Source organism: Tasmannia lanceolata, unplaced genomic scaffold (genome assembly GCF_043159265.1).
Source record: "Tasmannia lanceolata isolate RefF3 unplaced genomic scaffold, GAP_Taslan_0.1 ptg000002l, whole genome shotgun sequence".
NCBI lineage: Eukaryota > Viridiplantae > Streptophyta > Magnoliopsida > Canellales > Winteraceae > Tasmannia > Tasmannia lanceolata.
Genome location: NW_027518679.1, coordinates 34,603,031 through 34,630,635, shown reverse-complemented (window position 1 = coordinate 34,630,635; position 27,605 = coordinate 34,603,031). Strand labels below are relative to the sequence as shown.

The following is a 27,605-nucleotide window of genomic DNA, read 5'->3' as shown; positions in this document are numbered from 1 at the left end:
TTAGCGAGTGTCTCCTAATATTCCACATGGGCACACGAGGAAGAGACAGATGAGACAAGTAGTCGTTTCAATTTTAAATATGCAATCACTACATGCTAGAAAAGAACTTGACCTTGAATAGAAGAGAATAGAAGAAAATAATTCATATAGACGAACCCAACTAGTGTCAAGATAAGACTTTTTATCCTTAGTCAATTTGAGTCGGATAGATCCTTTCACATTCTTCATGAAAATTTTTAAAGGATTCATTAGCGGATCCCATCTAATTCGTTACTACAGGCCGGAATTATAGCATTTTGTAATTTCATATGACTAGCTAGGGTAGAAAAATAACCACATCACTACTTCACAGTTCCAGATAAGGTAGTTCAAGTGTTCAAGTGCAGCACTTCAATTACAGTATGAACACAAAAACAAAGAAATTTTTTTCCATCTTTTAAATCGACGACGAAAACGGCGGCCGAGGCGACACGACGACGATAATAAGAGTAGATTGGAGCCTTCTAAAAATATGGCAATGCTGACACGTGTCCCTCTCCTTTCTTCCTCCTCCCCCTATAAATCCCAACCCTGTTTTTCAAGCTTCTGGAATCTTCCTCCTCAGAAATCCATTTTCCTTCCCGGAAAAACTAGGGTTTCGAGAAATCTTGAAGTAGCAGCCATGGCGGATCTTTCTCCACCTTCTGTTCTCGTTACTGGAGCAGGTGGCAGAACTGGTATTCAATTCTATGCATTTTCCCCCCTTTTTTTACCCTTTTTTTTTAATTTTTTTAATTTTTTTGGTTCTCAAATTTTGTTATGTTTATTATAATTCACAAAAATCTGTCAAACCAGTTGTCAAAGTTTATTATAATTCCCAACAGCTTGTCAGAAGCCAATTAAAAAAGAAAGAAAAGACAAGGTGATTTAGTGCAATTATCAAAACATTGCAGTGCCAATAATGGTAGAGTTCTGCCTTGAATTTTTATTATCAGGTTTCAATAATTTGAGATTTTAGTTAATTTGATTAAATTTATTTGAAATTTTGTAATGGTAGTAAAATGACCTGAGTTTTGGTAATTTGGAGGATTAAAGGAGGCGTTAATTTTAATGGATTGTGATCTTTGGAATGGTTGGAAGGAGATATGCATGAGCGTTGATCAGTGTTAGTAGTATTTACAAGCTTGGAGCCCCCTCCTATGGGTTTTTAAAGCTAACTTTTGATGGGTCGAGCTTGGGAAATCTGGGTCCGGCCAGTGTAGGGAGGAGTGCTAAGAAATGAGTGAGGGGAGGTTATTTGGGTGTTTGCGGGCCCTACAGGCATTGCTGATGCAAGTGAGGTGGAGGTGCGTGCAGTTCATCAAGGCATTAAGCTCTTGGATAAGAACATCCTTGATAAAATCGTGGTTGAAGGTGACTCTTGAATGTCATTAGGTGGCTTAGAGGTTCTCAGCATCATCCGTGGAGATTCGACCATTTTTTTTATGAGATTAAGGATTGGACGGATTCTTCTTCGATTGGTTTCTATCATGTTAGGAGATCTGCAAATGATGTGGCAGATAGATTGGCCAGGGATGGGGTCATTAAGAAATCACTTGAGATTTTTTATTCCTTGCCCCCTTGAGTCTTTGCTTTTGTTGGCGCTCATTTTCTTTATTATGTATTTGCTTCCTTTCCTATTGTTGGCCTTCCTTATTCTGTATTGACCATCTCCGCTGCCTTGCTTATTAATAAAATTATTATCATCATTAAAAAAAAAGATTTTTAAAATTTATTTCTTTAAATAATTTACTGCCTTCTTCTATTGTAGATACTTCATCTTATGTCTCCTGGTGAGACTGTAGGCTCTTAGCAGATCACCTATATGAGCTGGCTTTAACCACCTCATATTTAATTTTATGTTTATTTCATAGTTTTGGTTGTGCGGTGAAAGTGGGAGACAGTTTTAGTGATTCCTGTTAGAGGAAAGTTCATTAGGGCCCATTTGGGTACCTCATATTTTGTATTTGGATTTGAAATTGAGTTTTGAATAATGAATAGATCTGCCAGCTCATGTTGAGGGAGACAGAGAGGGAAGGGGGTACTTCCTACTGGAGGGGAGCGGTTGAGGAGCAAAGAGGGTGAAGGAAACTGCCAGATTTGTGGATTTCCAATTACTTAGTTCCACAGCATTTTGTAAATCTGATTTTTTTCACTGTCAGTCGCTGATTTGGAAATCCAAGGATTTGATCCGGATCCAAATCACAATGCAAAATGGGCTGCAAATGTGAGAATTCCAAATCAAAATCTTCTCGGCATCCAAACGGGCCCTTACAGAGGGATAATTAGATTAGGTCATTAAATAAGGATTGGGGGCAGAGTTTTGCTAGGTTGTTGATTGGATATGGATAGAAATTGGTCAATTCTTCCTATCGAGGTGTTATCTTATACCAATAAAGGGTCAGCACCGAATGAGCTATCATTGTCTTGAAAGGATGTTACTCCCTGAAGTTGCAATATTGTAAAGAGGATGTCCGCTCTCCAATTGGCTTGTGTGTCAGTTTGATTTCATATATTCTTACCTTTGGTGTAATAGTATTATAGTATTGTGCGTTTTATTTTTGAAACCCTTTCTCTGTAAAAGTAAAAGCATTTCATTTTGTATTAGAGTGCTTTCCCAGGTCTTGTTTCATTTGAAGTACGCTCTGCATCTTGCCCACATCAGATCTCGGCTACAGAAATAAAGATCCGAATAGAGAGTCGATTTCTCCAAAAGGAAAAAATTTAGAAAAGGTTAAGCAAATCAAAGAAAGCTCTATAGGACAATTAGACTTTTTGGTTGAAGTTCATGGCTTGATTATAGTTATGGTCTGAAAGACTGACCAACTTTCAGATTCTTTGAAACAGTTTCAAAAAGTAATCTTAATCAGATACTCTGACCAATTTGAGGACTTCCCTGAATCACTTACTAAGCTAAGTCAAACCTCTCTATTGTTCATGAATACCAAACTGAGTTTGGAAATTAGCCAATCACACAATTGGACTAAGCGATGCTAACTTTAATAGTTTTCTTGTTAATAGACTTGTGCACAAGATCAAACATGATGTCCAAACCTTCTAACGTCGGACAATGTTATATCATTATGTCCATTACCTATTTCTATTGATTGGGGCCCTATCAGAGGATTGTTAATGATCATTATGTTGATGAGGCCTATCACCCATAAGTCACTTTTGAGTGACACTGTTTGTAATTTCTTCAAGTTATGTTTATATTTATGGTAAGACTCACCTATATGATTTTTATTTCTTTGACAATCTTTTGGTAGAAAACTGAGAAATACCTTCTCAACAAGGATCAAACACGATGACTAGCAAAAATGACAAGAAACGATACAAAGAAACACAATCACACAAGATTTGTGTGGTTCGGCAGCTTGCCTACGTCCACGGGAGAAGTGTTTCACCATTTCCGTCTAGGGTTACAAACTTTTCTTCTTGGCCAAGAAGACACAAAGAAAACCTTACTTCTTGTAACCCTAACATGTGGCTTATATATCAATACCACTAAATTGGGAAAATTACCGAAATACCCGTTAGCGGAAAACCGAAAATCAAAATTTCTTTCCGGGGTCCTTCAGGGTCCTGTATAATGCCAGAATACAAGAGATCTGCACAGCGCTTTCTTCTTGTCTTCTTCACTTTTTTCTGTAGCATAATCCCTAACTTTAACTTGGATTTAGAGCTTGGGATCAACGCTTTTGAAAGCCTTTGCATTTTTTCTCTTTTCTCGCCAGCCTCGGCTTGAATCACAATTCACAACTTGAGGGGAAAAAGCCCCGAAAATGTAGATTTGTCCGTACAGCTACTTGTACAATCATATCCACACATACGGACAAGGTTGATTTGCTTTATTGTGTTTGTATTTTTCTTATGATTGTGATTTTTCAGAGAGGTGTAAAATACATCAGATCTGGACAAGCTTCGTTAATGTTCACGTTGAAGAGAGTCGGTGGGGCAATGTGTTTTATTTCGGTCTTTCTCTTCCAGAATAAGTGATGCAGATAATAGGCCAAATAAGAGGCATATTTGCCCATTAGGATTTATTTCCATGTTATTTAGTTTCTAGGATTTATATTTCCATGTTTTAGTTTTACGATTTTATGAGCGATGATGATATTTCATGCCTTGTAGAAAAAAAAAAGCTATTTCAAAAAAAAAAAAAGTTTTACAATTTTATTTTCCATGGAATTTTATTTCAATTGCCTATAAATAGGCCTCATGTATTAGGGATTTTAACTTTGGATGAAAAAAAGATTGATTGGCTTCTCCCCTCTACAGGTTTTCTCTTCTCCTCTATTTTCCTCTCTTCTTCTACCCTAAGACTTATCTCCTCTATTCTTCTTCTCCTATTCTTCTACTTCTCCCTAAATTCTTCTCTTCTACTTCTAATCTTCTCTTATTCTTCTTTCTCCTCTTTCTTCTATTTCCCCTCCCGGTCCTACACCAATAAGTATGTGGCATTTTTTTTCATATGATTGGGGTAGTTTTTTTTTTTTTGGGGACCCATTAAATTAGAAGGATCCCAAAATTCAGATTTATCATAAAATATGATAGATTTTTTTCTTCTTATGATAGGTTTTGGGCCTCATAAAATTCAGATCGGCTATGTGTTTCAGGTCACTGAATATATTGGAATATTATAGTCAATCACATGCTAGACTCAGATTTGCATCAAATTTTGCATCAGAGCCTTAATATTAGAATGTGATTTAGACCTGGTGGTATCAAAGCATTCATGTTAGAATCAGTCTTATAGTACGATCAGATCTACTTTAGGTCTGGCATTTGAGTGTTGGACATCTAAGAATATACCTCGTGTCTTGAAAGGAGGTTGCCCCTTGAAGTGGCAATCTTGTAAGGAAGATGCTGCTGAAATTGATTTGTAACTCAGTTTGATTTCAATTATTTCTTATTCATAGTGCTTTTCTATTATTTTGCATTTTGATTTTGACATCTTTTCTTTATATAATGGTAAAGTTGTTGCCAAATTTCTTAATATCAATCTTTATTTAGCAGATAAATGAGATTTTTTTTGTTCACTTTTGAAATTGTGGGCCGTCAAGTTTTCTTTTCGACATGGTTTTTCATTGGTGGTTTTGCAGGACAAATTGTCTATAGGAAATTGAAGGAGAGAACAGATCAATTTGTTGCAAGGGGTCTGGTTAGAACAAAGGAAAGCAAGGACAAAATTGGAGGAGCCGATGATGTTTTTGTAGGTGATATAAGGGATGCTGAAAGCATTGTTCCAGCAATTGAGGGTATTGATGCCCTCATAATTCTCACTAGTGCCACACCGGTGATGAAACCAGGTTTTGATCCGAGTAAAGGTGGGCGACCTGAGTTCTATTTTGAGGATGGAGCATATCCGGAACAGGTAATTTCAGCATTTGGTTTAAGCTACTGATATTGGCACTACCATGTTTTATTAATTGCATGATCACAGCTTGTCTTTTCTTTTTAATGGGCTTCTCAGAGCTTAATGGGAACTGCAATAACTTTTGACAGCTGTTTAAATAATAAAAGACAAGATGAGTTAGTGCAATTATCAAAACATGGTAGCGCCAACATCAGTAGCCTTGGTTTATTTTTGAAGCTACCATCAGCTTTCTTTGGTTTCTTATTTTGTATGGTTATAGGTTGATTGGATTGGCCAAAAGAATCAAATAGATGCCGGTAAGTTTTCTTGTTCATTTTTTGCTACTATTATTTTAACTTGATGCTATATTGTTTTGTTGAATCATCTGATCCTTGTACACAGCTAAAGCTGTGGGAGTGAAACAAATTGTTTTGGTCGGGTCTATGGGTGGAACGAATCCCAATAATCCCTTGAATAGCATAGGGAATGGAAACATATTGGTGAGTAATTAGAAGTTGGGCTATATATTTTCTCTCTGTTGTGGTTGAAAATGCATCTTTGCTTATTCTATGCTTTAATCAGAAGTTGGGCTATATATTTTCTCTCTGTTGTGGTTGAAAATGGATCTTTGCTTATCCTATGCTTTATATTCTGGACGTGGATAATATATATATATATATATATATATATATATATATATATATATATATATATATATATATTGAATGGTTCTGAACTTGGATAAATATGACTATCATATCCTCTTCCTAATTAACCAATTTCTGTGCTGCTAAAGTTCACAAAAAAATAATTTTCTTCTGTCTTGTCCTTGTCTCTTCGCTATATTCCCGTATAGGTTATTCTGGTAATCATTTCTTTTAGTGTTTAATTTCTTTAGGGGCCATATTGCATGGTTGCTGAACTGTCAGTTGATTTAATTTGTTGGGGATGCCCTAAAAACCTGCTCAATTATGCATAAACCCCCAAGAGGACAAAAAAAAAAAAAAAAAGAAGAAAAAAAGTGAATGACCAACCAAGAGAAAACCTCTCCATTACTCTCTCTTCATCTCCCTTTCTGCATTCTATCTTCTATTCAATCTATACCTTTTTCTTTTTTCACTATTTATTAGAGAATAACTGAGCTTGTAATAACTCAGATTAACCTTTTATCTAAACCCTAGTCCAAGTCCACAACCTAAAACTGTATATGTCAACTAGATAAATCCAAGGTGCTATTTATTGCCTTCTAATTTCTATCTGACTGTAATAGTTATTGTGCTGAGAATTGATAAAGGTAACTATCATCACCCCCTCCCCCCTTTCAGGTTCACCCGTCATGCTTCGTGAAGGTATTGACCCCGGAAACCATAGATTTAAAACATGGTTTTAGCAGTGCTTTGTGGGAGACAAAAACTGGGTCATATCCATTACATGCTACAACTCATTTTGGATGAAATTCTCAAGTCATTCCTAATGCCAGGAAAAAAGAAAACTGAAAAAGAATCAGTGGAATAGAAATACTAAGCGAGAGGTGAAACCCTTCAGCGATTATCTCTATATTGGTAATAAGGTTGTGTTATACGGGGTCCTGACAATTGCAATATCATCGTAGAGATCAGTCATAGCATTTTTCATTACGAAAATATGGCTTGATGTGGAGCCATGCATATGGATCTATTGTAAGTCCAGGCGTAGGGTTTATTTATATAAAAAAAAAAAAACTTAGAAATGGAAACTTAAATAACCAAAACATAGTATGACTCAAACATAGAATAAAACAGGAGCATTTATTGAAATAGACAAGTTAATTTGTGATATAAAGATTGAAGTTAAATCAATAAAAGTCCATTTTTTTGGTGTATTGGGGTAAATTACATTGTTTTTGTATGACCACCTTGGTCATTTATCTTGTTTTTCTTTCCTCAATAAAGTATGCTAATGTTAAAAAAAAAGAAAAAAAATAACAATAAAACTTTGATGAGGTCAAAACAGTAATATTTTGACCGAAACTGAATCTTGTTTGTACAATGGTGTAGGTGGAAGCAAGTTCTTTTGATCAAATTGAGCCTGTTTGAATTGAAAGTTTGATCCTTTTTGTGAACAAAATAATAAAACTTTATGTATCGGCCTTCGATTTGTGGCATGGTTGGCGGGTGATATGTAATGGAGTTAGGGAAAAACCGAAGGTGGATCAAGTATGGGAACCACCTTTACAAGGTTTTTTGAAATTTAACTTTGATGGATCTAGCATGGGGAATCCTGGTCCGTCTGGTATTGGTGGGATGTTAAGAGATGATCAACGGAAGGTTATATGGGCCTTCTCGGGTCCAGTCGGGATTTAGGATGCGAACGAGGTGGAGGTTCGAGCCGCACATCATGGTATAAAGCTTCTTAACAATGTCTTAAATAGGGTGGAAATTGAAGGTGATTCAAAAAATGTCATAAATTGGATTAATGGGTCACACTCTCCTCCATGGAGATTTGCGGCTTTCTTTGATGAGATTCAAGACATAATTGGAGGCTTTCACCTTCACGCATATCATGTGAGAAGATCTGCAAATGGGATTGCAGATAAATTAGCCAGAGGAGGAGTTTTTAGGGAGGGTTGGAACAATTTGATCATCTTCCTCCTTGAGTTCCCGGCTTCTTCTTTATGTTTTTGGTTTCATTTCATTTTATCTTGTACGTCCCTCGGGACTTCCTCGGTCTCGTTTATTAATATTATCTATTTGCCTTTTCAAAAAAAAAATAATAATAATAAAACTTTAGTGGACATGACTGAGGTCTGCTCTCTGTTATGGATTAGAATCTTTTTCTCTAAAAGACCTAACACTATTAACCTTGTCATTGTGAAAGCTGACCCACATACTTAAGCTTTTGTTTTGTTTCTGGTTTTAATGTTTTAGTTGATGCGTGTGAAACAACCAATCACTCCAAAAGCTTAAGCTGTTGGAGATGGTGTTATTTAATCTTTTATAACTTAACACTCCTCCCTCATGTGTGGCCCCGCATTTTAGGGTTGGCCTACAAGTGGCACATGTGGCCCCTCTTTTGGGTTGGCCATTACATTTGAATTTTTAATATCAAGGACTTTTGAACCGAGGACTTTTGCTCTAATACCATGTGAAACAATCAATTACCCCAAAACCTTAAGCTGCTGGAGATGTCGTTATTTAATCTTTTATAACTTAACAATGCCCATAGTCAGCCTATTCTTTTTCTTCATTAACTATATTGAATTGACATCCTTTGGTTTTCAGTGCTTGCTAATTGTATACCACTTGAGCTAGGTTCACTTGCTAAGTGCTAATTCCTCAAATGGGCCTTCTGGCCTATGTAAGACACTTCTCAAACACGACATTGTGATTGCCTATTGCTTCTGTTAGGTGTTTTATGTTTTTTTTCTTGCTAGGCAAGCTGGGTTTAGGCAGGACCCTATCAAATTTATTAGAATGAAAGAAAAGAATTACATTATGGAGTATTCCACGCCATCACAGTCATCAATAATTATCATCCTAGGCTAGTGGGCAATAGAAGATAATGCAATACAACAATTGTATATAGGAAAGATCTTTTTGAAAGATCATCTGCAGCCTTGTTTGTTTTTTCTCTCCAAGTATGTAAAACTTTCTAATAGATGAATTTGTCAATGCTTTTCTATATATCAGCCACGTGACTTCTAGCTTTCCAAGGGCAGGTGAAGGATCCATCAATGATGTTTGCTGCTGTAAGAAAGGACGGAGATGGGGCGAGGGGGGCAACTGCCCCCCTTTCCCCCGAAAATAGGAATTTTTTCCCAAGTCGATAGGTTTAGTTAGCATATTTTTCATAATGTCCCTGTAATATTGCGTTTTTTTTCTGTACAAGAAACCTAAATTAATTCCTTCTCTATTTCTAACTTTCCATCTCTATATCCTTGATAATTCACGGACGGAAGTAGGGACAAAAATCTGGATAAGGGGACTATAAGGTAATGGCACTTTAGAGAAAATTTGAGGGGCAAAAGGAGAAATAACTGAGAAAGGGAATTATGAGATTTTGTATGTGTGCCTGTGAAGTCCAGTATTTTAAAATAGTATTGTGGGGCCCACTTCATAAGATAATCCAAGCCGTTCATATGTTGAACCACAACATAAATAGGCTGCAGCATGTAAATCATCTCCATAGGATCATCCTAAACCCCGTTATAGAAACCTTTGTACATCGGACGCTTGGTCCTGCCCCACTACTTACCACCTGGGGACTCTTCGAATGTAGATAAAAATTTTCTTGGAATTTTTTTCGTGGAAAATGAGTTTTCCAATGTTTGTTTTACTCATTTTCCATGGAACATTCTTTCCAAAATTGAAAATTTCCTTGTTTTCTAGTAAAATTTCAACCCTGCTAACCTTGGAACTTTCTTTCCAAAGAATTCTTTTTCATGGATTTTCCCTAGATATGAACAACTCTTAGGGTATCCTCAAAATTCTTTCTATCACTCAACTCTCAATCTTGTCATTCACTCTAAAGCAAGAGCAAACTGATAAAGAGACAATATACTTACAGGTTGGAAAGTCACCTTAGGAGGCTAAATCTCATCCTCCTGATAATAACCAGATCCTACATGTGTGATTAATAGGGAAAGTACTCCATGATACAAAAAATGCACACTTGTTTTCTGACAATGTGCTCCGTAACTTGCATTTATTTATTTTTCTTTATCTTTGTGAACATGATGTCTGTATGATGCTTGTGATTAATAGGGAAAGTACTCCATGATACGAAAAAATGCACACTTGTTTTCTGTCAATGTGCTCCGTAACTTGCATTTATTTATTTTTCTTTATCTTTGTGAACATGATGTCTGTATGATGCTTGCGAGTTTGAGAGTTGATGGCTAACATTACGAGTAATTTGTTACTGGTGTCTTGGTGATTTTTTACTCTAGAAAATGTAAATGGCAATAGATATTTCATTGTTTTTGCAGATTTGGAAGCGGAAGGCTGAGCAATATTTAGCAGACTCTGGTATACCATACACAATCATAAGGTACACCTAGCTTAGTTTACATTCATTGACGAATGAATTGGAGGAACTATACTTCATGTTTTTAAAATTTCAATTTCTGGTCATTTGATATGCTTTGATACCTAGATACTCCTTACCCTAAATAGTTGTCAACTTGAAGAGTAACTAGTTGAATCCAGTACCCTTGAATCCTACCTTGTTAGTGTTTTTTATAATAATTATGATACATGTTATATTGCTTGGTAGTTGATATGCTGCACATCTCTGTTTTTACAAAATTTGTCCTTTTCCTACAACTTACAATGAAAACATTCAAAGTTCAAGAGATGAATGGCAAGTACCAAACGGCAGGTCGCTATTCCATTTCCATTTAGTTCTGTCATTATTATTGATAGGGGACCATCCTTGGCCCCTTCAATTTTTTTGGCATCAATATCAAATTTTGGTCACATTTTCATGAGGGTGTCCTTATCGAACCTAAGTGCCTATGTGGTATTGAACCTCATTTTTGTGGCGTTGCCATTATCAATACTAACTGGGCACATCAAACACTTATGACATAAGATGATGCCACTTAAATGAAGCATGAGACACGCTAGCAATTCTCATGCTTTCATACGAGTCCTAGTTGTATGAGAAGTTGTTAGATATAAGTCGCAGTATTGTTTGGTAGTCTATGAAAAAGTAGGACTAGTGGTTTAGACACAGTAAGTTGAAAGAGTATTTGGTCAATTGATCATCTTGGTAGATATTAGGAGATTATACTGTTACTAGCAGGAGTCCTTGTAAAGGTTAGAATAGGAGTCTTATTGCAAGCAGAAGTCTTATGGTTGTGCAACTAGGACCAGTTGTTTTTGCAACTAGGTTAATATATGATCAAGAGCTTATCAATCTAATACTAAATCTTAAAATTATAGTCCTACAACTTTACCCTAAAACCTTAAAACCTTTTGAAAAAAAAAACATAAAACCTACCCGCAGGAACTTGTAATTTAACTTTTTTTATAACAATCTACTTCCTTGGACTCGAGGATTCTGGTTTGAGTTTCGCTCATGACGAAAATGGAAACATGTCGATTTCGGATAGAAATTTTGGTGGAAATTCTATAAAATCACATAACCTTTGGGGTGGGTTACTGCCATAGTTGGAGCGAGTCACATTTCCGATTCCATTTGGAGGGGTAGCAGTAGATCCTGTCGATTAACTCTGTCCAGCATGATGAAATCATTTGCAAATGATGGGCATTTGAGATGAAACTTTAAGAAGTGCTACAATAAACAGAAACAAATGTTAGAGTTGGTGCCCTAAAACCCAGTTTATTTCGCATGGTAATCAATAAAAAAAATTTTCATGACAATTTATGGGTACTAGAAGTTAAATATGTGTGACATGCTACTTGTTATTGATACGCATTTGTGCTTAGGTAGCAAAGTAGGAAACCCATGATCATAGATTCACAGATCCTACGAAGCAAGGAGATATGGGATTCTGGTTCTTTACTGACCTTAATAGTTCTAGTTGGGGTTGAGGTTGGACACCTCCTCCAGTATACAACTAGCATCTATCTTGCCAACATGCACGAGATGTGGAGTGACTTATCTCAATCACTCGGGTAGTGGAACCTAAGCAAGATAGAATGGGTACGACAATGAGATTGCGTACTGAACATTATCACATTAGAATAGCTTGTGGACAGGAGATAGTTGAACTATTCTACCAGACAGACCATTTACATGTCCTTTGACCTGAGGGGTCATATTGGTCCGTTGACGAGTCTCTCATTCTTGGTCTATCTAACCATGATTCTCTTAGAGTCACCAGAGGGTAGTACTGGAGTGTTGGACAAACCTTCGAGGTCAATAGTGATACCCGACATGGAATTCTCCACTTATTTTATAGGATAACACCTATGGTTTTGGTCAGAGCAGTAGGCCTAGAAAATACCTAGCCAGGTGGATTTGATAATGTATATATCAAAAAGATTTCAAAAAATAAGTTTTGAAATGGTTTTAGCAAATGCATTTGTGGGCCAACAATGCTTCACTGAAAGGTATACCGTGAGTGAGCCCATGGAGTAGTTGATGTCCACCCCCCGTAGGACTCAACTCAGTAGATGTGGACTTGGAGAAAGGACTTGCACATTTGATGTGATTAGGGGTATGATGATTTAACAGTTATCTTCAGGGTTACGTCTCGATGGAGGCCATTGACTCAATGCGATTGTAGCATTGTAGCATTGACTATGGAGCAATAATCGCAGTAGGGCCCACTTGTGGGTTCTGCTGGATCTACCGTTGAATCCCTGCTACGATTCCACTCACTACTCGATTGACCTATTATAATCTATTAGATAGAGGTCCTGCATTTATTTAGTTGCTTACACGAACTAGTTTCGTGGCATTTGATGCATTGAAATGATATATATAATATATATAGTGTATATGCACTATAGGATACATTGGGAATACCAAAATGGTTAAGTATTAACCATAAGGGTATTTTGGGAATATCATAAATTATATTGGAGCTTTAATCCTATTGGATAGGATTGGATTGCATAATTTAATTGGGCATTAAATGTGAAATGCAATGGGAATTGAGTTGGATAAGTGGACCCACATGGGACGAATTTGGGTGGGACCCATTGCCACACGCCCCATGTGGTGTGCCATTATCAATTTGGAATTCAAATAATATTTAGAATATTATTGCTTGATTTGTTTACTCAAATTAAAGCAACAAATGTGAAATTGGAGAGAGAGAGAGAAGAAACAAACCAAATTAGAAACTAAGGAACCACATGGGCAACCTAAGGGACCAATCCCTACGGGACGTCCCATATGGGTTTCCATAATGGGGAGTTGCTTGCTTGCCCAATTGGTGCTTCCAATTGTGGCTAGTCTCCATTGTTTTTGAGATTTCTCTAGAAACTTTGGATTGTGCATATGGAAATTGAGAACTTTATAAATATAAGACATATTGCTGGAGTTTTCAAGAGCTCTTCCATAATTCCATATGCTGAAAATTGGTAGACACCCCAAAGTCCTCTTCTTCTTCTCCTTCAATTCCATCAACTAGTTTTGTCTTTTCTAGATCAAAGACAAACACCCAACCAAGCTCCATTGATCTAAATACATATTCCCACATTATAATCTGATTTAGATCAGATTATAAAGTGAACAAAGAGTTGTACACAAGATCCTTTACGCAATAAAAGGAATCCATCGATTTAACTTGCGGTTTCGTGTCGATTAGATCGCCAGAGAATTTTCGAGTAGTAGATTAAGCGGATGAGTTCTTTTCTACATAAAGGTATTTATATTTGTTGAGATTGGACATTTGTAATTACTCCTCTTAACAGGGGTATTTTGGTCTTTCTATGTAACCCTACTTAACACTCAAAAATATATATATATATATATATATATATATATATATATATATATATATATATATATGTGTGTGTGTGTGTGTGTGTGTGTGTGTGTGTGTGTTATTGATGTGTGGGGAGAGAATTAATTATCTTCTCTACCGTATTCTCCATCCTCTTCTTTTCTATTCTCTACATGACCATTCAATGTTGATCTATCAACACGGTATCAAAGCACCAAGTTAGATGATCAGTGGGAAGGATGATCAAGAGTTCCTTTCATGAAGACAAAGATCACACGACCTCGTCAGGCCATACTCAAAATCGCAACTCTAATTTCATTTTTCTTTCACTTCTTCAAACCCTAGATTCATTCTATCTATCCTATAGGATAGTTTTTACACCTACGAAACCCTTGATTTGGGTTTTTTCAAAACCTAACCCTAACTGAACCATATACCCATCTTTCTTCATTTTTCTCCCATTTTTTTCCACCCCTCTACCCAACCGCCCAAGGCATTTACCCTAGTTTGTAACCCTTGCTAAACCCCCTTCTATACACACTCAATTGCCCTAGTTTATCTCTTTTCATAAAAAACAGCCCATAATATCCCTTTCATCTCCATACTCCCATTTATATTCATGATCTAAATCAGTCCTCTTCGATCTTAATAATTTCTTGGTTGATTCCGGGCACTTGGCGATTCTTCTATATTAATGGTGTTTGTGTGTGGTTTGTCCCTTATTTCTGCCACGGAATCGTCTGTTCATGTGTGCAATAGCCTCTTTGGATGTCTTTGTTATTGATATGATTGTTGTTTGATGGTGATTGTGATTCATCTTGATTGTAGTGGGGTCGTTGTTACTGTTGGAGACCAATAGTGGCTGTTATTGTTTGGAGATTAGTAATATTTATGGTGATGGTGATTGGTGGTTCTATGCGTGGATTTACCTAAGACTGTTGTGTTATCTAGTTGATTGGGTAGTAGTGGGTGGATTGTTGGCTCATTGATTGGATCATCGTGTTATGGTTTTGTGTGGATATTCACCATGACTACGCCCTCTGCTTCGTCCACTGTTTCTGGTCATTTCCGTGTTACGTCCATGACTTCCATCAAACTTGATGGATCCAATTACCCTGCTTGGAGTCAGTCGGTTAAGCTTTATCTCCGTGGCCAGGCAAAGTTGAGCTTTATTACCTCGGATCCACCATCACGTAAGGACTCCACTTATGATAAGTGGAGCCAGGAAGACGCACTTCTTCAGTCGTTGCTGTGTCAGAGTATGGAACCTCGAATTTCCAGTCATATGCTGTTCTTAGGATCATCGAGAGCTGTCTGGTTGCGTGCAGAGACACTGTACTCAGGAACTAACAATCTTACGAAGATTTGTGATGTTTATTCCGACCTCCTCCAGTCAAAGCGAGGAGAGCGATCTGTATCTGGGTATTATTCCGAGTTTGTTGGATTGTGTAAGCAGCTTGACTCCTATTTTCCGCCCTCTACAGACCCTGTTGTGTTGGCCAAGCAGAAGGAAGATTTACGTGTTGTTCAGTTTCTGGATGGCCTAGGAGGAGAGTTTCTTCCCATTCGCCAGTTGATAGTGGGTGAGGGCAGTTTACTATCACTGGATGTGGTTTTCTCTCGCGTGCAGCGTGCACTTCGAGTTGATGTTCCTGCTGATTATGTGAGTGAGCGACCTGCTCTTGTTGTTCAGTCTGTTTATAGTCGCGGTACCCGTGGGGGTCGTGGACGTGGTCGTCGTGGTTCTGGTCGAGGATTTGGTTGTGATTCAGGAGGAGGCCGTGGATCCCGCTATTGTACACATTGTGGTATGGATGGTCATACTACTGATTTCTGTTATGATTTGTATCCGGAGTTACGACCTCACAGAGCTGCACATCATGTTTCGGGGGCTCCCACTGAGAGCTCTAATGTTGTCCCCTCCATGACTACTTCCTTTGATATGCTGTTGGTTTCCCCTGCTAAGTACGAGTCACTCTTATGTTTGCAGGAAAAGGGGAAGCAGGCCGCTGCCACTTGCATCTGAAGGCAGCAAACCATCTTGCTCTCTGAGTAGCTCAAATTCATGGCTCATTGATTCTAGGGCCTCCCATCATATGACTGGTAACAATAGTCTCCTTAGTCCATTCCAACCTTCATCTACTTCTACATATGTTACTCTAGCTAATGGGGCGATGTGCCTTATTTCCGGTACAGGGGACACTCACCTTGGTCCTACTTTATCTCTTTCTCTGTGTTATGTGTTCCTAGTTTTCCCTGCAACTTACTTTCTGTTAGTCAGTTAACTCGTCGCCTTAACTGCTCTGTGACCTTCTTTCCCTCTTATTGTGTTTTTCAGGACCTTGCAACTGGGAGGAGGATTGGCTCGGCCCATGAGGTGAATGGACTCTACTACTTTGCCGCTGATGGTGACGTTCCGCCTACTGCACTACCCACTTCGGCTGACTCCTTTATGTGGCAATGCCGTCTTGGTCACCCACCAGTGGATCGTCTGCAGCATTCGTCCATTGTGTCTAGTCCAGTTAGTCCCTTTCATTGTGAGTCCTGTTAGTATGGAAAACATCATCGTGTTTCCTTTCAGTCGTGTTCTGTTAGTCGTGTCTCGCATCCGTTCGAGTTAGTTCATTCTAATGTTTGGGGTCCATGTCGGACTCCGTCCTTATTTGGCTATCGCTATTTCATTATATTTGTGGATGATTTTTCAAGGATGTCATGGGTATATGTAATAAAAGATCGTTCAGAAGTATTTACTCTGTTTCGTTCTTTTTATGCTGAGATAACTAACCTCATGTGTTTCTAATGGATTTCATGAATTTTTATCTAGTCATGGCATTATTCATCAATCCTCATGTGCTCATACCTCTCAGCAAAACGGTGTAGCAGAGAGGAAACTTAGATACCTCGTTGATATGGCTCAGACTCTTCTTCATCAGATGCACATTCCGAAGTTGTATTGGGCTGATGCGATTCTCACCTCGTGCTTCTTGGTGAACCGTCTTCCGTCGTCAGTTTTACATAATCGTTCACCATTCTCTGTTTTCCACCCTTCTGCTAATCCATTTCCCTTACTTCCTCGTGTCTTCGGTTGTACTTGTTTCGTCCATGATCTTACCCCGGGGCTCGATATGTTTGCTACTCGTGCTATCAAGTGTGTCTTCTTGGGGTACTCTCGCACTAAAAAGGGGTATCGTTGCTATAGTCCTCAACTTCGTCGTACCTATGTGTCTGCTGATGTTTCATTCTTCGACGATATCCCATATTTTACCCAATCTGGTTCTACACATGTGCCTGAGTCTCGGATTCTGTTGCCGTCACTATTTCCTACCCCAGCTGCCTCACCAGTGGTCCCAGCTCCCTCACATGTGGTCCCACCTAAGCCATTGCAAGTTTATACTCGTCGGGATAAGGAGTCGTTACCTCCTTCATGTGCAGATGACACCTCATGCCCGCCAGCTCCTCCACAATCTGCTAGGTCGCCCCCTGCTCCTGAGGTAATCGTTGCTTCTGATAATGCCCCTATTTCTTCTCGTACACGTTCACATTCTACTCATCATCCCATTTCCAAGGTAGTTTCTTATTCTCGCATGTCACCTTCTTATATGTCCTTTTTATCCTCAGTATCTTCTATTTCCATTCCTCGTTCGGTTGTAGAGGCTTTGGCTCATCCAGGTTGGCAAGCAGCAATGGATGCAGAGATGGGTGCTATGCGATCGAATAATACATGGCAATTGGTTCCTCTACCTCCAGGGGCACATGTTGTTGGCTGTCGGTGGGTGTTCACAGTTAAATATCTGCCTGATGGGACAATTGAGCGACTGAAAGCTAGATTGGTTGCAAAGGGATACACACAGACTTATGGCATTGATTACATGGATACGTTTTCTCCTGTTGCTAAAATTCCCTCCATACGGGTTTTGGTTTCTCTTGCAGTCAACATGTCCTTGCCTCTCTACCAGCTGGATGTCAAGAATGCTTTCTTATATGGTGATCTGCAGGAAGAAGTATACATGGAGCAACCTCCTGGGTATGTTGCTCAGAGGGAGATGAAGAATGCTATTTGTAGGTTACACAAGGCATTATATGGCCTTATGCAGTCTCCCGAGCTTGGTTTGGGAGGTTCAGTGAGGCAGTAATACGATTTGGATTGAAACAATGTGCTGTAGACCATTCCGTATTTAGCTCTCAGGGTAAAGATGGCAGAATATTCCTAATTGTGTATGTAGATGATATCATCATTACAGTAAGCAACAGTGCCGGCATACAAAGATTAAAGGTTTTCCTTCAGAAAGAGTTTAGTACCAAAGACCTTGGCCGTTTGCGATACTTTCTAGGGATAGAGGTAGCATATTCACGTGAAGGGCTATCTCTATCGCAAAGGAAGTACACATTAGATATATTGGAGGAGGCTGGCCTTATGGGAGCGAAGCCAGCTGAAACTCCTATGGACCCGACTGTCAAGCTTTCTCTTGATCAGGGAGAGCTACTAGCGGATCCAGGTAGATATAGACGATTGGTTGGGAGATTGATCTACTTGACTGTCACACGCCCAGATATTTCTTATGCAGTTAGTACAGTCAGTCAGTACATTAGTGCACCACGGACATCTCATTTGTCGGCAGTCACTCAGATAGTGAAGTATCTGAAGAAAGCTCCTGGTAAAGGACTCTTCTTCAAGAAACATGGACATATTAGGGTTGAAGGATATTCAGATGCAGATTGGGAGGGTCACCTGCAGATAGAAGGTCTACGAGTGGATATTGTACCTTTGTTGGAGGCAATTTGGTATCGTGGAAAAGCAAGAAGCAAGTGGTTGTGTCAAAATCAAGTGCAGAGGCAGAATATAGAGCCATGGCCTATACAGGATGCGAGTTGATTTGGTTGAGATTCTTTATGTCAGAGATTGGGTTACCCTACTCATCACCTGCGTCGTTCCATTGCGACAACAAGTCTGCTATTTATATAGCCATGAATCCTGTGTTTCACAAGAGAACTAAGCATATAGAGGTGGATTGTCACTTTATTCGTCACATAATTCAAAAAGGAGAGATTACCACTGTGTTCACAAGATTAGCTGATCAAATAGCAGATATGTTCACAAAACCACTCAATAGGGCAAGGCTTAATGACTTATGCAACATGCTGGGGATGTATGATATATACACTCTAGCTTGAGGGGGAGTGTTGAGATTGGACATTTGTAATTACTCCTCTTAACAGGGGTATTTTGGTCTTTCTATGTAACCCTACTTAAGACTCAAATATATATATATATATATATATATATATATATATATATATATATATATATGTTATTGACGTGTGGAGAGAGAATTAATTCTCTTCTCCACCGTATTCTCCATCCTCTTCTTTTCTATTCTCTACATGACCATTCAATGTTGATCAATCAACAATATTTATGTTTATTAAGTCACAATAAAAATCAATTAGTCCCTAGAAATCCTGGGTTAGAGCAAAATTTTTGTTCTGCACGGTTTATTCTTCTGCAAGGGTAGCGATTTTGCTCGGGGTGTTTCAACCAATCTAACAACAAACACTCAAAACCATAAGTAAAAAACCCACAGTGGTTTAACAACATCGAACACACAGTGAAATGTGTTGTTACTCATGTTTTATAATTCAGTACATACCACATTTCATGTATAATTCATAAAAATATATACATAATACATACTATATGCACCATTTCAAAAAAATACATACTATATGCAATGAACATAAATCTAATTATGTAACACATATTGGTATAGTATACCAGTAATACACCTATGGCAGTTTCAAGATACGCTTCAGTTTCGTTATGCGTTTCAGTGAGGTTGGAAACAAAATTATTTCGGTCGTTCCGTGTCAGTGCTGAAAATTTAAAACCATGCTTGGACTATTCCATCATTAAATCTTAGTATCTTACTATCAGTCCACTAAAATACCGTCATTCATAATCTTGGACCTTAAAATGGTAAACAAAACCTTCTGGAAGTTATTCCTATCGACTATTCGGAATTTTCTGCAAGTTATTTCCAAAACAATCGACTTTTTTTACCTATAACAGTCCTTTAAAGTTGCCTTTAAAATTCTGTAAGCAGTTTTATTTCACATGTCTAGACCTTCACCAATAGTAAAATCACTATTGATTTGGTTCTAGAACTTTACCATAGTGCTTTCGGTTGAAAATCCTATATCAAACTTGTATCATAGCTGCAACGTTAGAGATTCCTTGGCATTTCTCCTGCATAATCTGGTATCCAAGCTATATGCGAAGTGTTTCCTAGGCATCCTTCCAATATCAAATTGGCATCAGAGCCTAGATTCTCACCGTGGCAACCTGTAGTGGTCGGGCTTATCAGCCAAGGAACCCCAATCCAAAGGTGATAGAGGTGCTTTTATATCTAGCTGACAAATTGGTTTGTATGGAATGACAATTGACACTAATTAGATCTATGTATCGCAAGAGATTTTTCGAAACACCACCAAATGATCAAAGTTTTCAAGATGACTTTGGTCGGGTGTGCTAGAGAATGGTGGAGGTCGCGGGAGTCGAAACGAAACCTAAGTCATTTTAACTGCATGATAGACTAGTTTTTGGAAAGATTTGTGACGGAGACTCTAAAGTGATACAAAAAGCTACAATGCATAAGGATTTGAGAGGAGATGGCCAGGAAATCCATGACCTGTGTAGTGAGGCAATTCACTTGTCCAAGGATCCAGAAAACTTGACGAATGTATCGGACCAAACAATCAAACAAGAATAAGTTACTTCAGCGGTTCAGATTCATATTTCTGTGGGGGAATTGACCATGTGAAGAATGCTTGATGTAATCATTTAGAGTTAGATTCGCCAGCATTTAGACCGTACATATTATACAAGATTTAGGAAGGTGATAATCCTTATTCAGCATGCATGAAAAATAAGTCATTCGACAGAGTAAATAGGAGCTTCAGATAACACCAAGTTGCATATTTCATTAAATCCCTGTTTTGTTTTAGTCAGTGCAATAGAGCGTTTCGGTGTTTCATTTCAGAAAAGACGCTACGACGACTGGAAATTTTTTTAATAAAAAATCAAAAAAATATAAATTTGCTAAAAATATAAGAAAAAATTATATGAACCACATATTTTCAAAAATACTTTTTATTACTTAAAGTATTAAATTTATTACAAGACATCAAAAAATTATAAACTACATCTCAGATCTCATCGTTCAACTGTCAAACATACTTAATAAGTCATCTCCTAAATCCTTCTAAGGGATGTCATAAGCTGGTTTATCATACTCAATGAAGCGGTACCCCTCGTCATCAATAGGAATATCGCCAAGATCGGCATCCTCATCGTCGTCGTCTGAAGCAGTAACTCCATCAGGATCTTTAACATTTTGCCAACCTCAATCATCTGTTGTGACAGCAACATGGTCATCCTCTGCAACCCTAGACTAAGTGGGTCAGTAGTGCTTGTTGATTTTCTGTGTAAATCGCTGAAAAAAATCACCAACTTATATGAGTTTAAATTTAAACATAAGCTATTATGATTAAGTGGTGATAATATTAATTCAAATTAGTTTACCTTTCTCAAAACTTGAGATTATAATGGACAAACAACGGGTCATCCAATCTATGGTGCTCCAACCTTTTATAGAGTGATTTTGTTCGAAAGAACTCTAGTTCCTTTCACATCCTGTCACGCTACGGGTTTGACTTAGAATTCTGGTGGCAAAGCTCTGTAGTTCCGAGACGTCATTACCGAACTGATTCCACCATACAATTGTACAATAACCGATAGTTCAGCATTTACTTGTTGAAAGTTTAAATGAAATAAACTTCATAAAATGAACAAATTAATTTACCTAGCCCCAACTTAGTTCGATTGGCTTTATCCTATCCCACTGTTGGGGGACATTTTACATTGTGTATACATGTTTCAACGAACATCTTGTCCCCCGTCCCACAGATTTTGTAATAGTCTGTGTTTTGCTCTATTAATAAAGTTACACCTCCGTATGACGGATTGATAGTCTTCGAATCGGAAAGGCATGCAGATGAGCTTATTAGTATACTTCAACTGGGACAGGATAAAGCCATGGTTCAATGCCTAGGAAGTCTTTCAGAGGACCAAGATCTTTCATCTCAAGCAAGTTCCGTCTACAGTTTGATTAGAGAGAAACACAAGTATCATTTTTACAACTCAATAATTTTCGATAAAGAGAATAATGATAGCCAAAACTGAATTAAGAGGCCTGACTTTTCATTTTTCCTATATACTAACCTTCTATGAAAAGGAGGGATGATAGTCGGATATCCGGACCTCGTTAGAGAGCCTGGGAAGACCAAAGCCTTAACCAATTGAGTTAGAGGCTCAACCCGAACTGGAGGAAATCTGTAAGCTGATTGTGTTATAGCACTCCACTTTGTTGGACTGTTACATCGTTAAGTCTTACTATCAGTCCACTAAAACCCATAAACATTATCTTGGACCTTATAGTGGTAAATGAAACCTTCTAGAAGCCATTCCTATAGACTTTTATGAATTTTCTGCAAGCTATTTCCAAAACAGTCCACCTATTACCCACCTGGAACAGTCCATTACTGTTCCCTTTAAAATTCTCCAGCAGTTTTATCTCAAATATCTAGAGCTTCACCAATACCATAATTACTGCATGGGATTTGCTAGGCAATTTCATGGAATGCCATTTAACGGCTCACTTTTGCATGAGAGAACAGCCTCACAGACTCACTTTTGAGCAGATTCTGTCTTGTTCATTTAATTCATCTGAGGTGACTGTTCTCTCCTGCAAAATTGAGCTGCGAAATGGCTTTCCACGAAATTGCCTAGCGAATCCCTTATTACATGTAGGACTCTAGAACTTTACCATAATCCTTTTAGTTGCTGTCCTACATCAAATTAGTACCGAGCTGCAACATTAGAGATTCCTTGGCAATTTGGCATCAATCTTGGATCATTTGGTCTCATAGCTATCTCAAAATTGATTCTATCTTGCATCATTATTGGGGGGGGGGGGGGGGGGGGGGGGGGAATACAAGATGTGTAATTCTCTGATAAAGGTGGGATCTCGGAATAAAACAAACGACTTAACAGATGAAAGGATAATTTCTTGCCTTTTATCTTCGTCCAAACTCTGTAAATGGCATTATAAAGGACTATTAAGCATGAATATTACCTAGTATTGGGTTCATTATCACTGTCATGAACTATTTCCAGGGCTGGAGGTTTAAAAGACGAAGAAGGGGGTTTGCGTGACCTACTCGTTGGAAAGAACGATGAGCTTCTCGAGACCCAAACAAGAACCATACCCAGGGCTGATGTTGCAGAGGTTTGCATTCAGGTATATATCTGCAGAACTTCATGTGGAAACATGTCAGTTTTCTATTTTTATCACATGTTTACTTAATCCCTGTTGATTTTGGATTTTGAGCATTGATTGAGTCAAAAAATTATTATTGGACTCAAAATTGGGTGGACTCAAAATTAAACACAATTTGAGTCCAATAATCGGTTTCGGACACAATCCCTCAAAATCCATAACGAAAAGCTCCATGTAGAGAGGCTTGCGTGATTGTAAAGATGTGCTTTGCTTACATGCATGTTGTTTTCACCATCATTTGTTTTCTGTGAGGACAGGCATTGCAATTTGAAGAGGCAAAGTTCAAAGCATTTGATCTGTCATCAAATCCACCAGATGTTGGCACGCCGACAAAAGATTTCAAGGCTCTGTTCTCCCAAATTTTAACTCGCTTTTGAGAACTCAACCTCAAAGCTGTGTTTTTTACATTTGGAATTCCCATCACCACCTTCTATTTAGAATGGGCATATTAGATGAACTAGCAGTCTAGCATATAACCATTATTAAAAAAAAAAGAGATGAACTAGCACAGTGTATCTGGGGACAAGAGGCAAGAGAAAAGTGATTGTATGTGATACGAATTTGCAAAGATGCTCACATGCTCAGCTGAAAATGAAGGTACTTTTATGCAAGGTTTTAAATTTCGGTTTCGGTACGATTTCGGACCGGACCCCACCGAAATCCGAAATTTTGGCGAAATCCGAAATTATGGGCTGAAATCTCGTAATAATTAAAAAATATTATTTAATTAATTTTGAGATTTCGGACTGAAATTCTGACCGAAATTTCGTAATCTTTCTTAAAAAAAAAAAAGCATTTTATCGAAATTTCGGCCGAAATTCTTGAAATTCCGAAATTTCGGCCGTAATTTGGGATTTCGCGAAATTCCGGATTTCGCCAAATTTCGGTTTCGGTCTCCACCGAAAATAATCCGAAATTTAAAACCATGCTTTTATGCTTCCTTGTTGCATCCCCTTTTTTCAAATTTGGGGTTTGACTTGGTGGGAAATTTAGATGTAGTCTGCTAGAATCTTTGTGTATTTGAAAGATTTCAGGTTTTGTAGTTCCTCCTCAGGAATGTACTTGGAAATGCGCTCTCTCTGTTTTTTTTTTTTTTTTTAAATACATTTCTTCAGTATTATCTAATGGAGAAAATAATCTTTTAGTGAGAATTAATCACCTAAATAGGAAGCGTACTCTTAATTAAGAGGAAACGCAAAGGAAGCGTAAAATTTGGAAGCGAGAGGAACTTAGCTTTTGAAGTGAGTTTATGGGGAGGTGAGCTTCCGTTACGTGCCTAATTGCCCGTAACGCAAATAAACAAACGTAAAATAGAAAAGAGAGGGAGAGAGGTTTATTCGGGGCAACCGGACCTCCTAGTGGTTCAAATCGAGAGGAATCATGACTCTCCTACAAAGTTTCCTTTGCTATAATTCTCTTCTCCATTTCATTAGATGATAACATTTTAAATACAAATATATGCCACTTGGCACATCCATAATGCAACTTCTACTAACAAAACCACCCTAACCGACTACCACTACTCACATGACATCAACACCACTACTTAATAACCACACACCATTACCCACATTACATAGCACTACTTAGTAACTACACACACACCTAACACCACTAACATGCTCATAACATTCCTCTCCCCTTAGAAAGAACCTTGTCCTCAAGGTTGATTTGTTGGAGAAAATATGTTATTCCACCAGGGTCCCAAATCATAATGGAAATGATTTTGTTGAGCAACATAATTAAAATTGGACTTCCATCTTCAAAAATAACGGTTGCGATCTTGGGAACTCCACTTTCCAAATCCGCCGTGATAAAGCTCGAAAAGAAATATGACTTTTCATCTTTTTTGGCATAAACTCTCGCAGTTTTCTATATAGGAACATCAACTTCCTCAAGTTTCAATTGTTTATCTTATTTGAGCATTTCCTTGATATCCATTCTGATTTTTTTCAAGCTTTATGCAAATTGTCGGTGTTCTTTCATCATTTTCAAAGCCAGTGCTTTAATTTCTTGCAAATCTTCACATATCGATTCCCAGAACTCCGAAGATGCAGCCATGGCGCAAGATTGACGGCTCTGATACCACTTGTTACGTGCCTAATTGCCCGTAACGCAAATAAACAAACGTAAAATAGAAAAAGAGAGGGAGAGAGGTTGATTCGATGCAATCGGACCTCCTAGTGGTTCAAATCGAGAGGAACCATGACTCTCCTACAAAGTTTCCTTTGCTATAAATTCTCTTCTTCTCCATTTCATCAGATGATAACATTTGAAATACAAATATATGCCACTTGGCACATGCATAATGCAACCACTACTAACAAAACCACCCTAACCGACCACCACTACTCACATGACATCAACACCACTACTTAATAACCACATACCACTACCCACATTACATAGCACTACTTAGTAACTACACACCACTAACATGCACATACCAGCTTCCCATCCAACTAGGAAGTTTCTGATAACTATGGTTATGGTTCCGTTGCAAGGAAACAATCTAATTGCTCATACAAGCAAGACTCTTTTAAGGAAAACTTCACCACAAGAGTAAAATAGACCCCTCATGCTACAATTTTTCTTCTAGAGTGCCCACATTAAGAAGGGGAACCAAACCCCTTCCCTTTTTGGAGCTCTCTCTCTCTCTCTCTCTCTCTCTCTCTCTCTCTCATGTAACCCTTTTCTTACATAAACATGACAGGTTTGCATACTCAAAATTTCGAGCCCTTCTCCACAAATCAGAAATACACTAGAAATTGACGGGTACTGCAGAGAATAAGAAGAAACAATGTCTTCGTTGGATTGTATTAGATTTATATCTTTTTACTCTCTAGTTTCTTGGATTTTGATTGATTTTTTTTTTCGTTTGAATTGTGAACTTCTCTTCCTTTAGTCAGGATGGAGCACCAAAAACTCATCAAGACACCTACCTTGATTCAGCAAACGGTTATATATTTGAAGGACTTGCATAAAGTGGCTGAGTTTCTGTTGCTGTATACTGACTAAAGAAAACCCCACAATTCGAAAGAAAAAAAAATTATAATCGAAGAAACTAGAGAGAAGAGAGCAAGAAGATCCAACAATGATATTGTTTCTATCTTTCTTTTCACTGTATATGTAAGTGTTTCTTATCTGTGGAGAAGAGGCTTAAACCGTGAGTATATAAACCTGGCATGTTTGTATAACAAAAGAGTTGCAGTAGAAGAGATGAAGAAAATGGGATAGGAGAAGCTACAAAGGTCAGTTAGCTGCAGAAATGGAGGGGTTTGGTTTCCTTTCTTAAGGTGTACACCTGTGAGAAATGAATCTGGTGTTCTTTATGCATGGTCTCTTTCACGTTCTTATCATGGAAAATGATTTTTGTGTGAATCTCACAATGTTATTATTCGTTAGAAACAATTATTTTTTAAGATAAAGATAACTTGTCTTACCTCACATCAAAAAATTTGTCCCTAAAAATGAACAATTAACCCATCTTCTCTAGATGTGTAATCAAATAAGCTTTAGAAGACCAATTGCTTTTGAAAACAAACAATTAAAATAACTTCTCTTGATTTTAGTTCTAGATAGGTTATATCACTATAAAGTGAATAAGTAAAATAAATCTTGATCTAGATTGATTTAAGAATCAAAGCAATTATAGACATTTTTCTTTTGATCTAAGATCAAGTTAGGTTAACTTTTTTTAAAAAAATATTTAAAACATGTCTACCTCTCAAATGACTATTAGGATTTTGTTTTAGAAGATGATAGAATAACTTTTCTTGATAGAATAACCTTTCTTGATTTTAATTTAGCTTTTAGAGGACATGTCAGATCTTTCTTTGCTGTTTTGATTAATTAGGCACTGTTTGTTTTAGATTTGAGAACCGATTATGAGTCCAAAACTTTATTAAACATTATGGCTGTATTTATTTTGGATCTTGGGAACTAATTGTGAGTCCAAAACTGATCATTGGACTCAAAGTCACATTTAAACTTGATTCCAATAATCAGTTTTGGACTCAATTTTGAGTCCAATTATAAGTTTTGGACTCATAATCCGAAACAAACAGTCCTAATTTCATCATGAGGAATATAATTAATGGGAAATGTTATCAGCACTACTGTATTTTGATTATCGCACTCCTCACTTTATTAAAACTACGGTATAGCCCTCACCATAGAATGATCCAAACCGTCCATTAGATGGGACACGACCTAAATAGGTTGTGCTCCAAAAATCATTTCCATAGGTTGATCCTAACCCTCTATAAATCGGAGGGTTAGGAACAACTTATGGAAATAACTTTTGGGGCACAACCCATTTAGGCTGTGGCCCATCTAATGGACATTTTGGATCATCTTATGGTGCGGGCCATACCGTACTTTTAATAAAGTGAGAGTGCCATCATCAAAATACAGTAGTACTGATAACATT

General features: G+C 37.7%; 1 protein-coding gene across 1 annotated transcript; it reads left to right on the top strand.

Moving 5' to 3' along the window:
• The first annotated feature begins 215 nt into the window (after window positions 1-215).
• LOC143870922 (uncharacterized protein At5g02240-like) lies at window positions 216-23,784 on the top strand. Its single transcript, XM_077376636.1, has 7 exons — window positions 216-716; window positions 5,124-5,395; window positions 5,658-5,694; window positions 5,780-5,877; window positions 10,344-10,405; window positions 23,011-23,134; window positions 23,431-23,784. The coding sequence occupies exons 1-7, from the start codon at window positions 512-514 to the stop codon at window positions 23,548-23,550; spliced, it is 918 nt and encodes a 305-aa protein (XP_077232751.1). The 5' UTR covers window positions 216-511; the 3' UTR covers window positions 23,551-23,784.
• The last annotated feature ends 3,821 nt before the right edge of the window (window positions 23,785-27,605 follow it).

What these genes read in the sequence shown, in the direction of transcription:
- LOC143870922 (XM_077376636.1), top strand. Translation starts at nt 512, where the DNA reads ATGGCAATGCTGACACGTGTCCCTCTCCTTTCTTCCTCCTCCCCCTAT. An exon ending in AAAGAATCAAATAGATGCCG is followed by an intron (nt 5,695 to 5,779) that starts GTAAGTTTTCTT and finishes CCTTGTACACAG; the next exon opens with CTAAAGCTGTGGGAGTGAAA. An exon ending in TTGCAGAGGTTTGCATTCAG is followed by an intron (nt 23,135 to 23,430) that starts GTATATATCTGC and finishes CTGTGAGGACAG; the next exon opens with GCATTGCAATTTGAAGAGGC.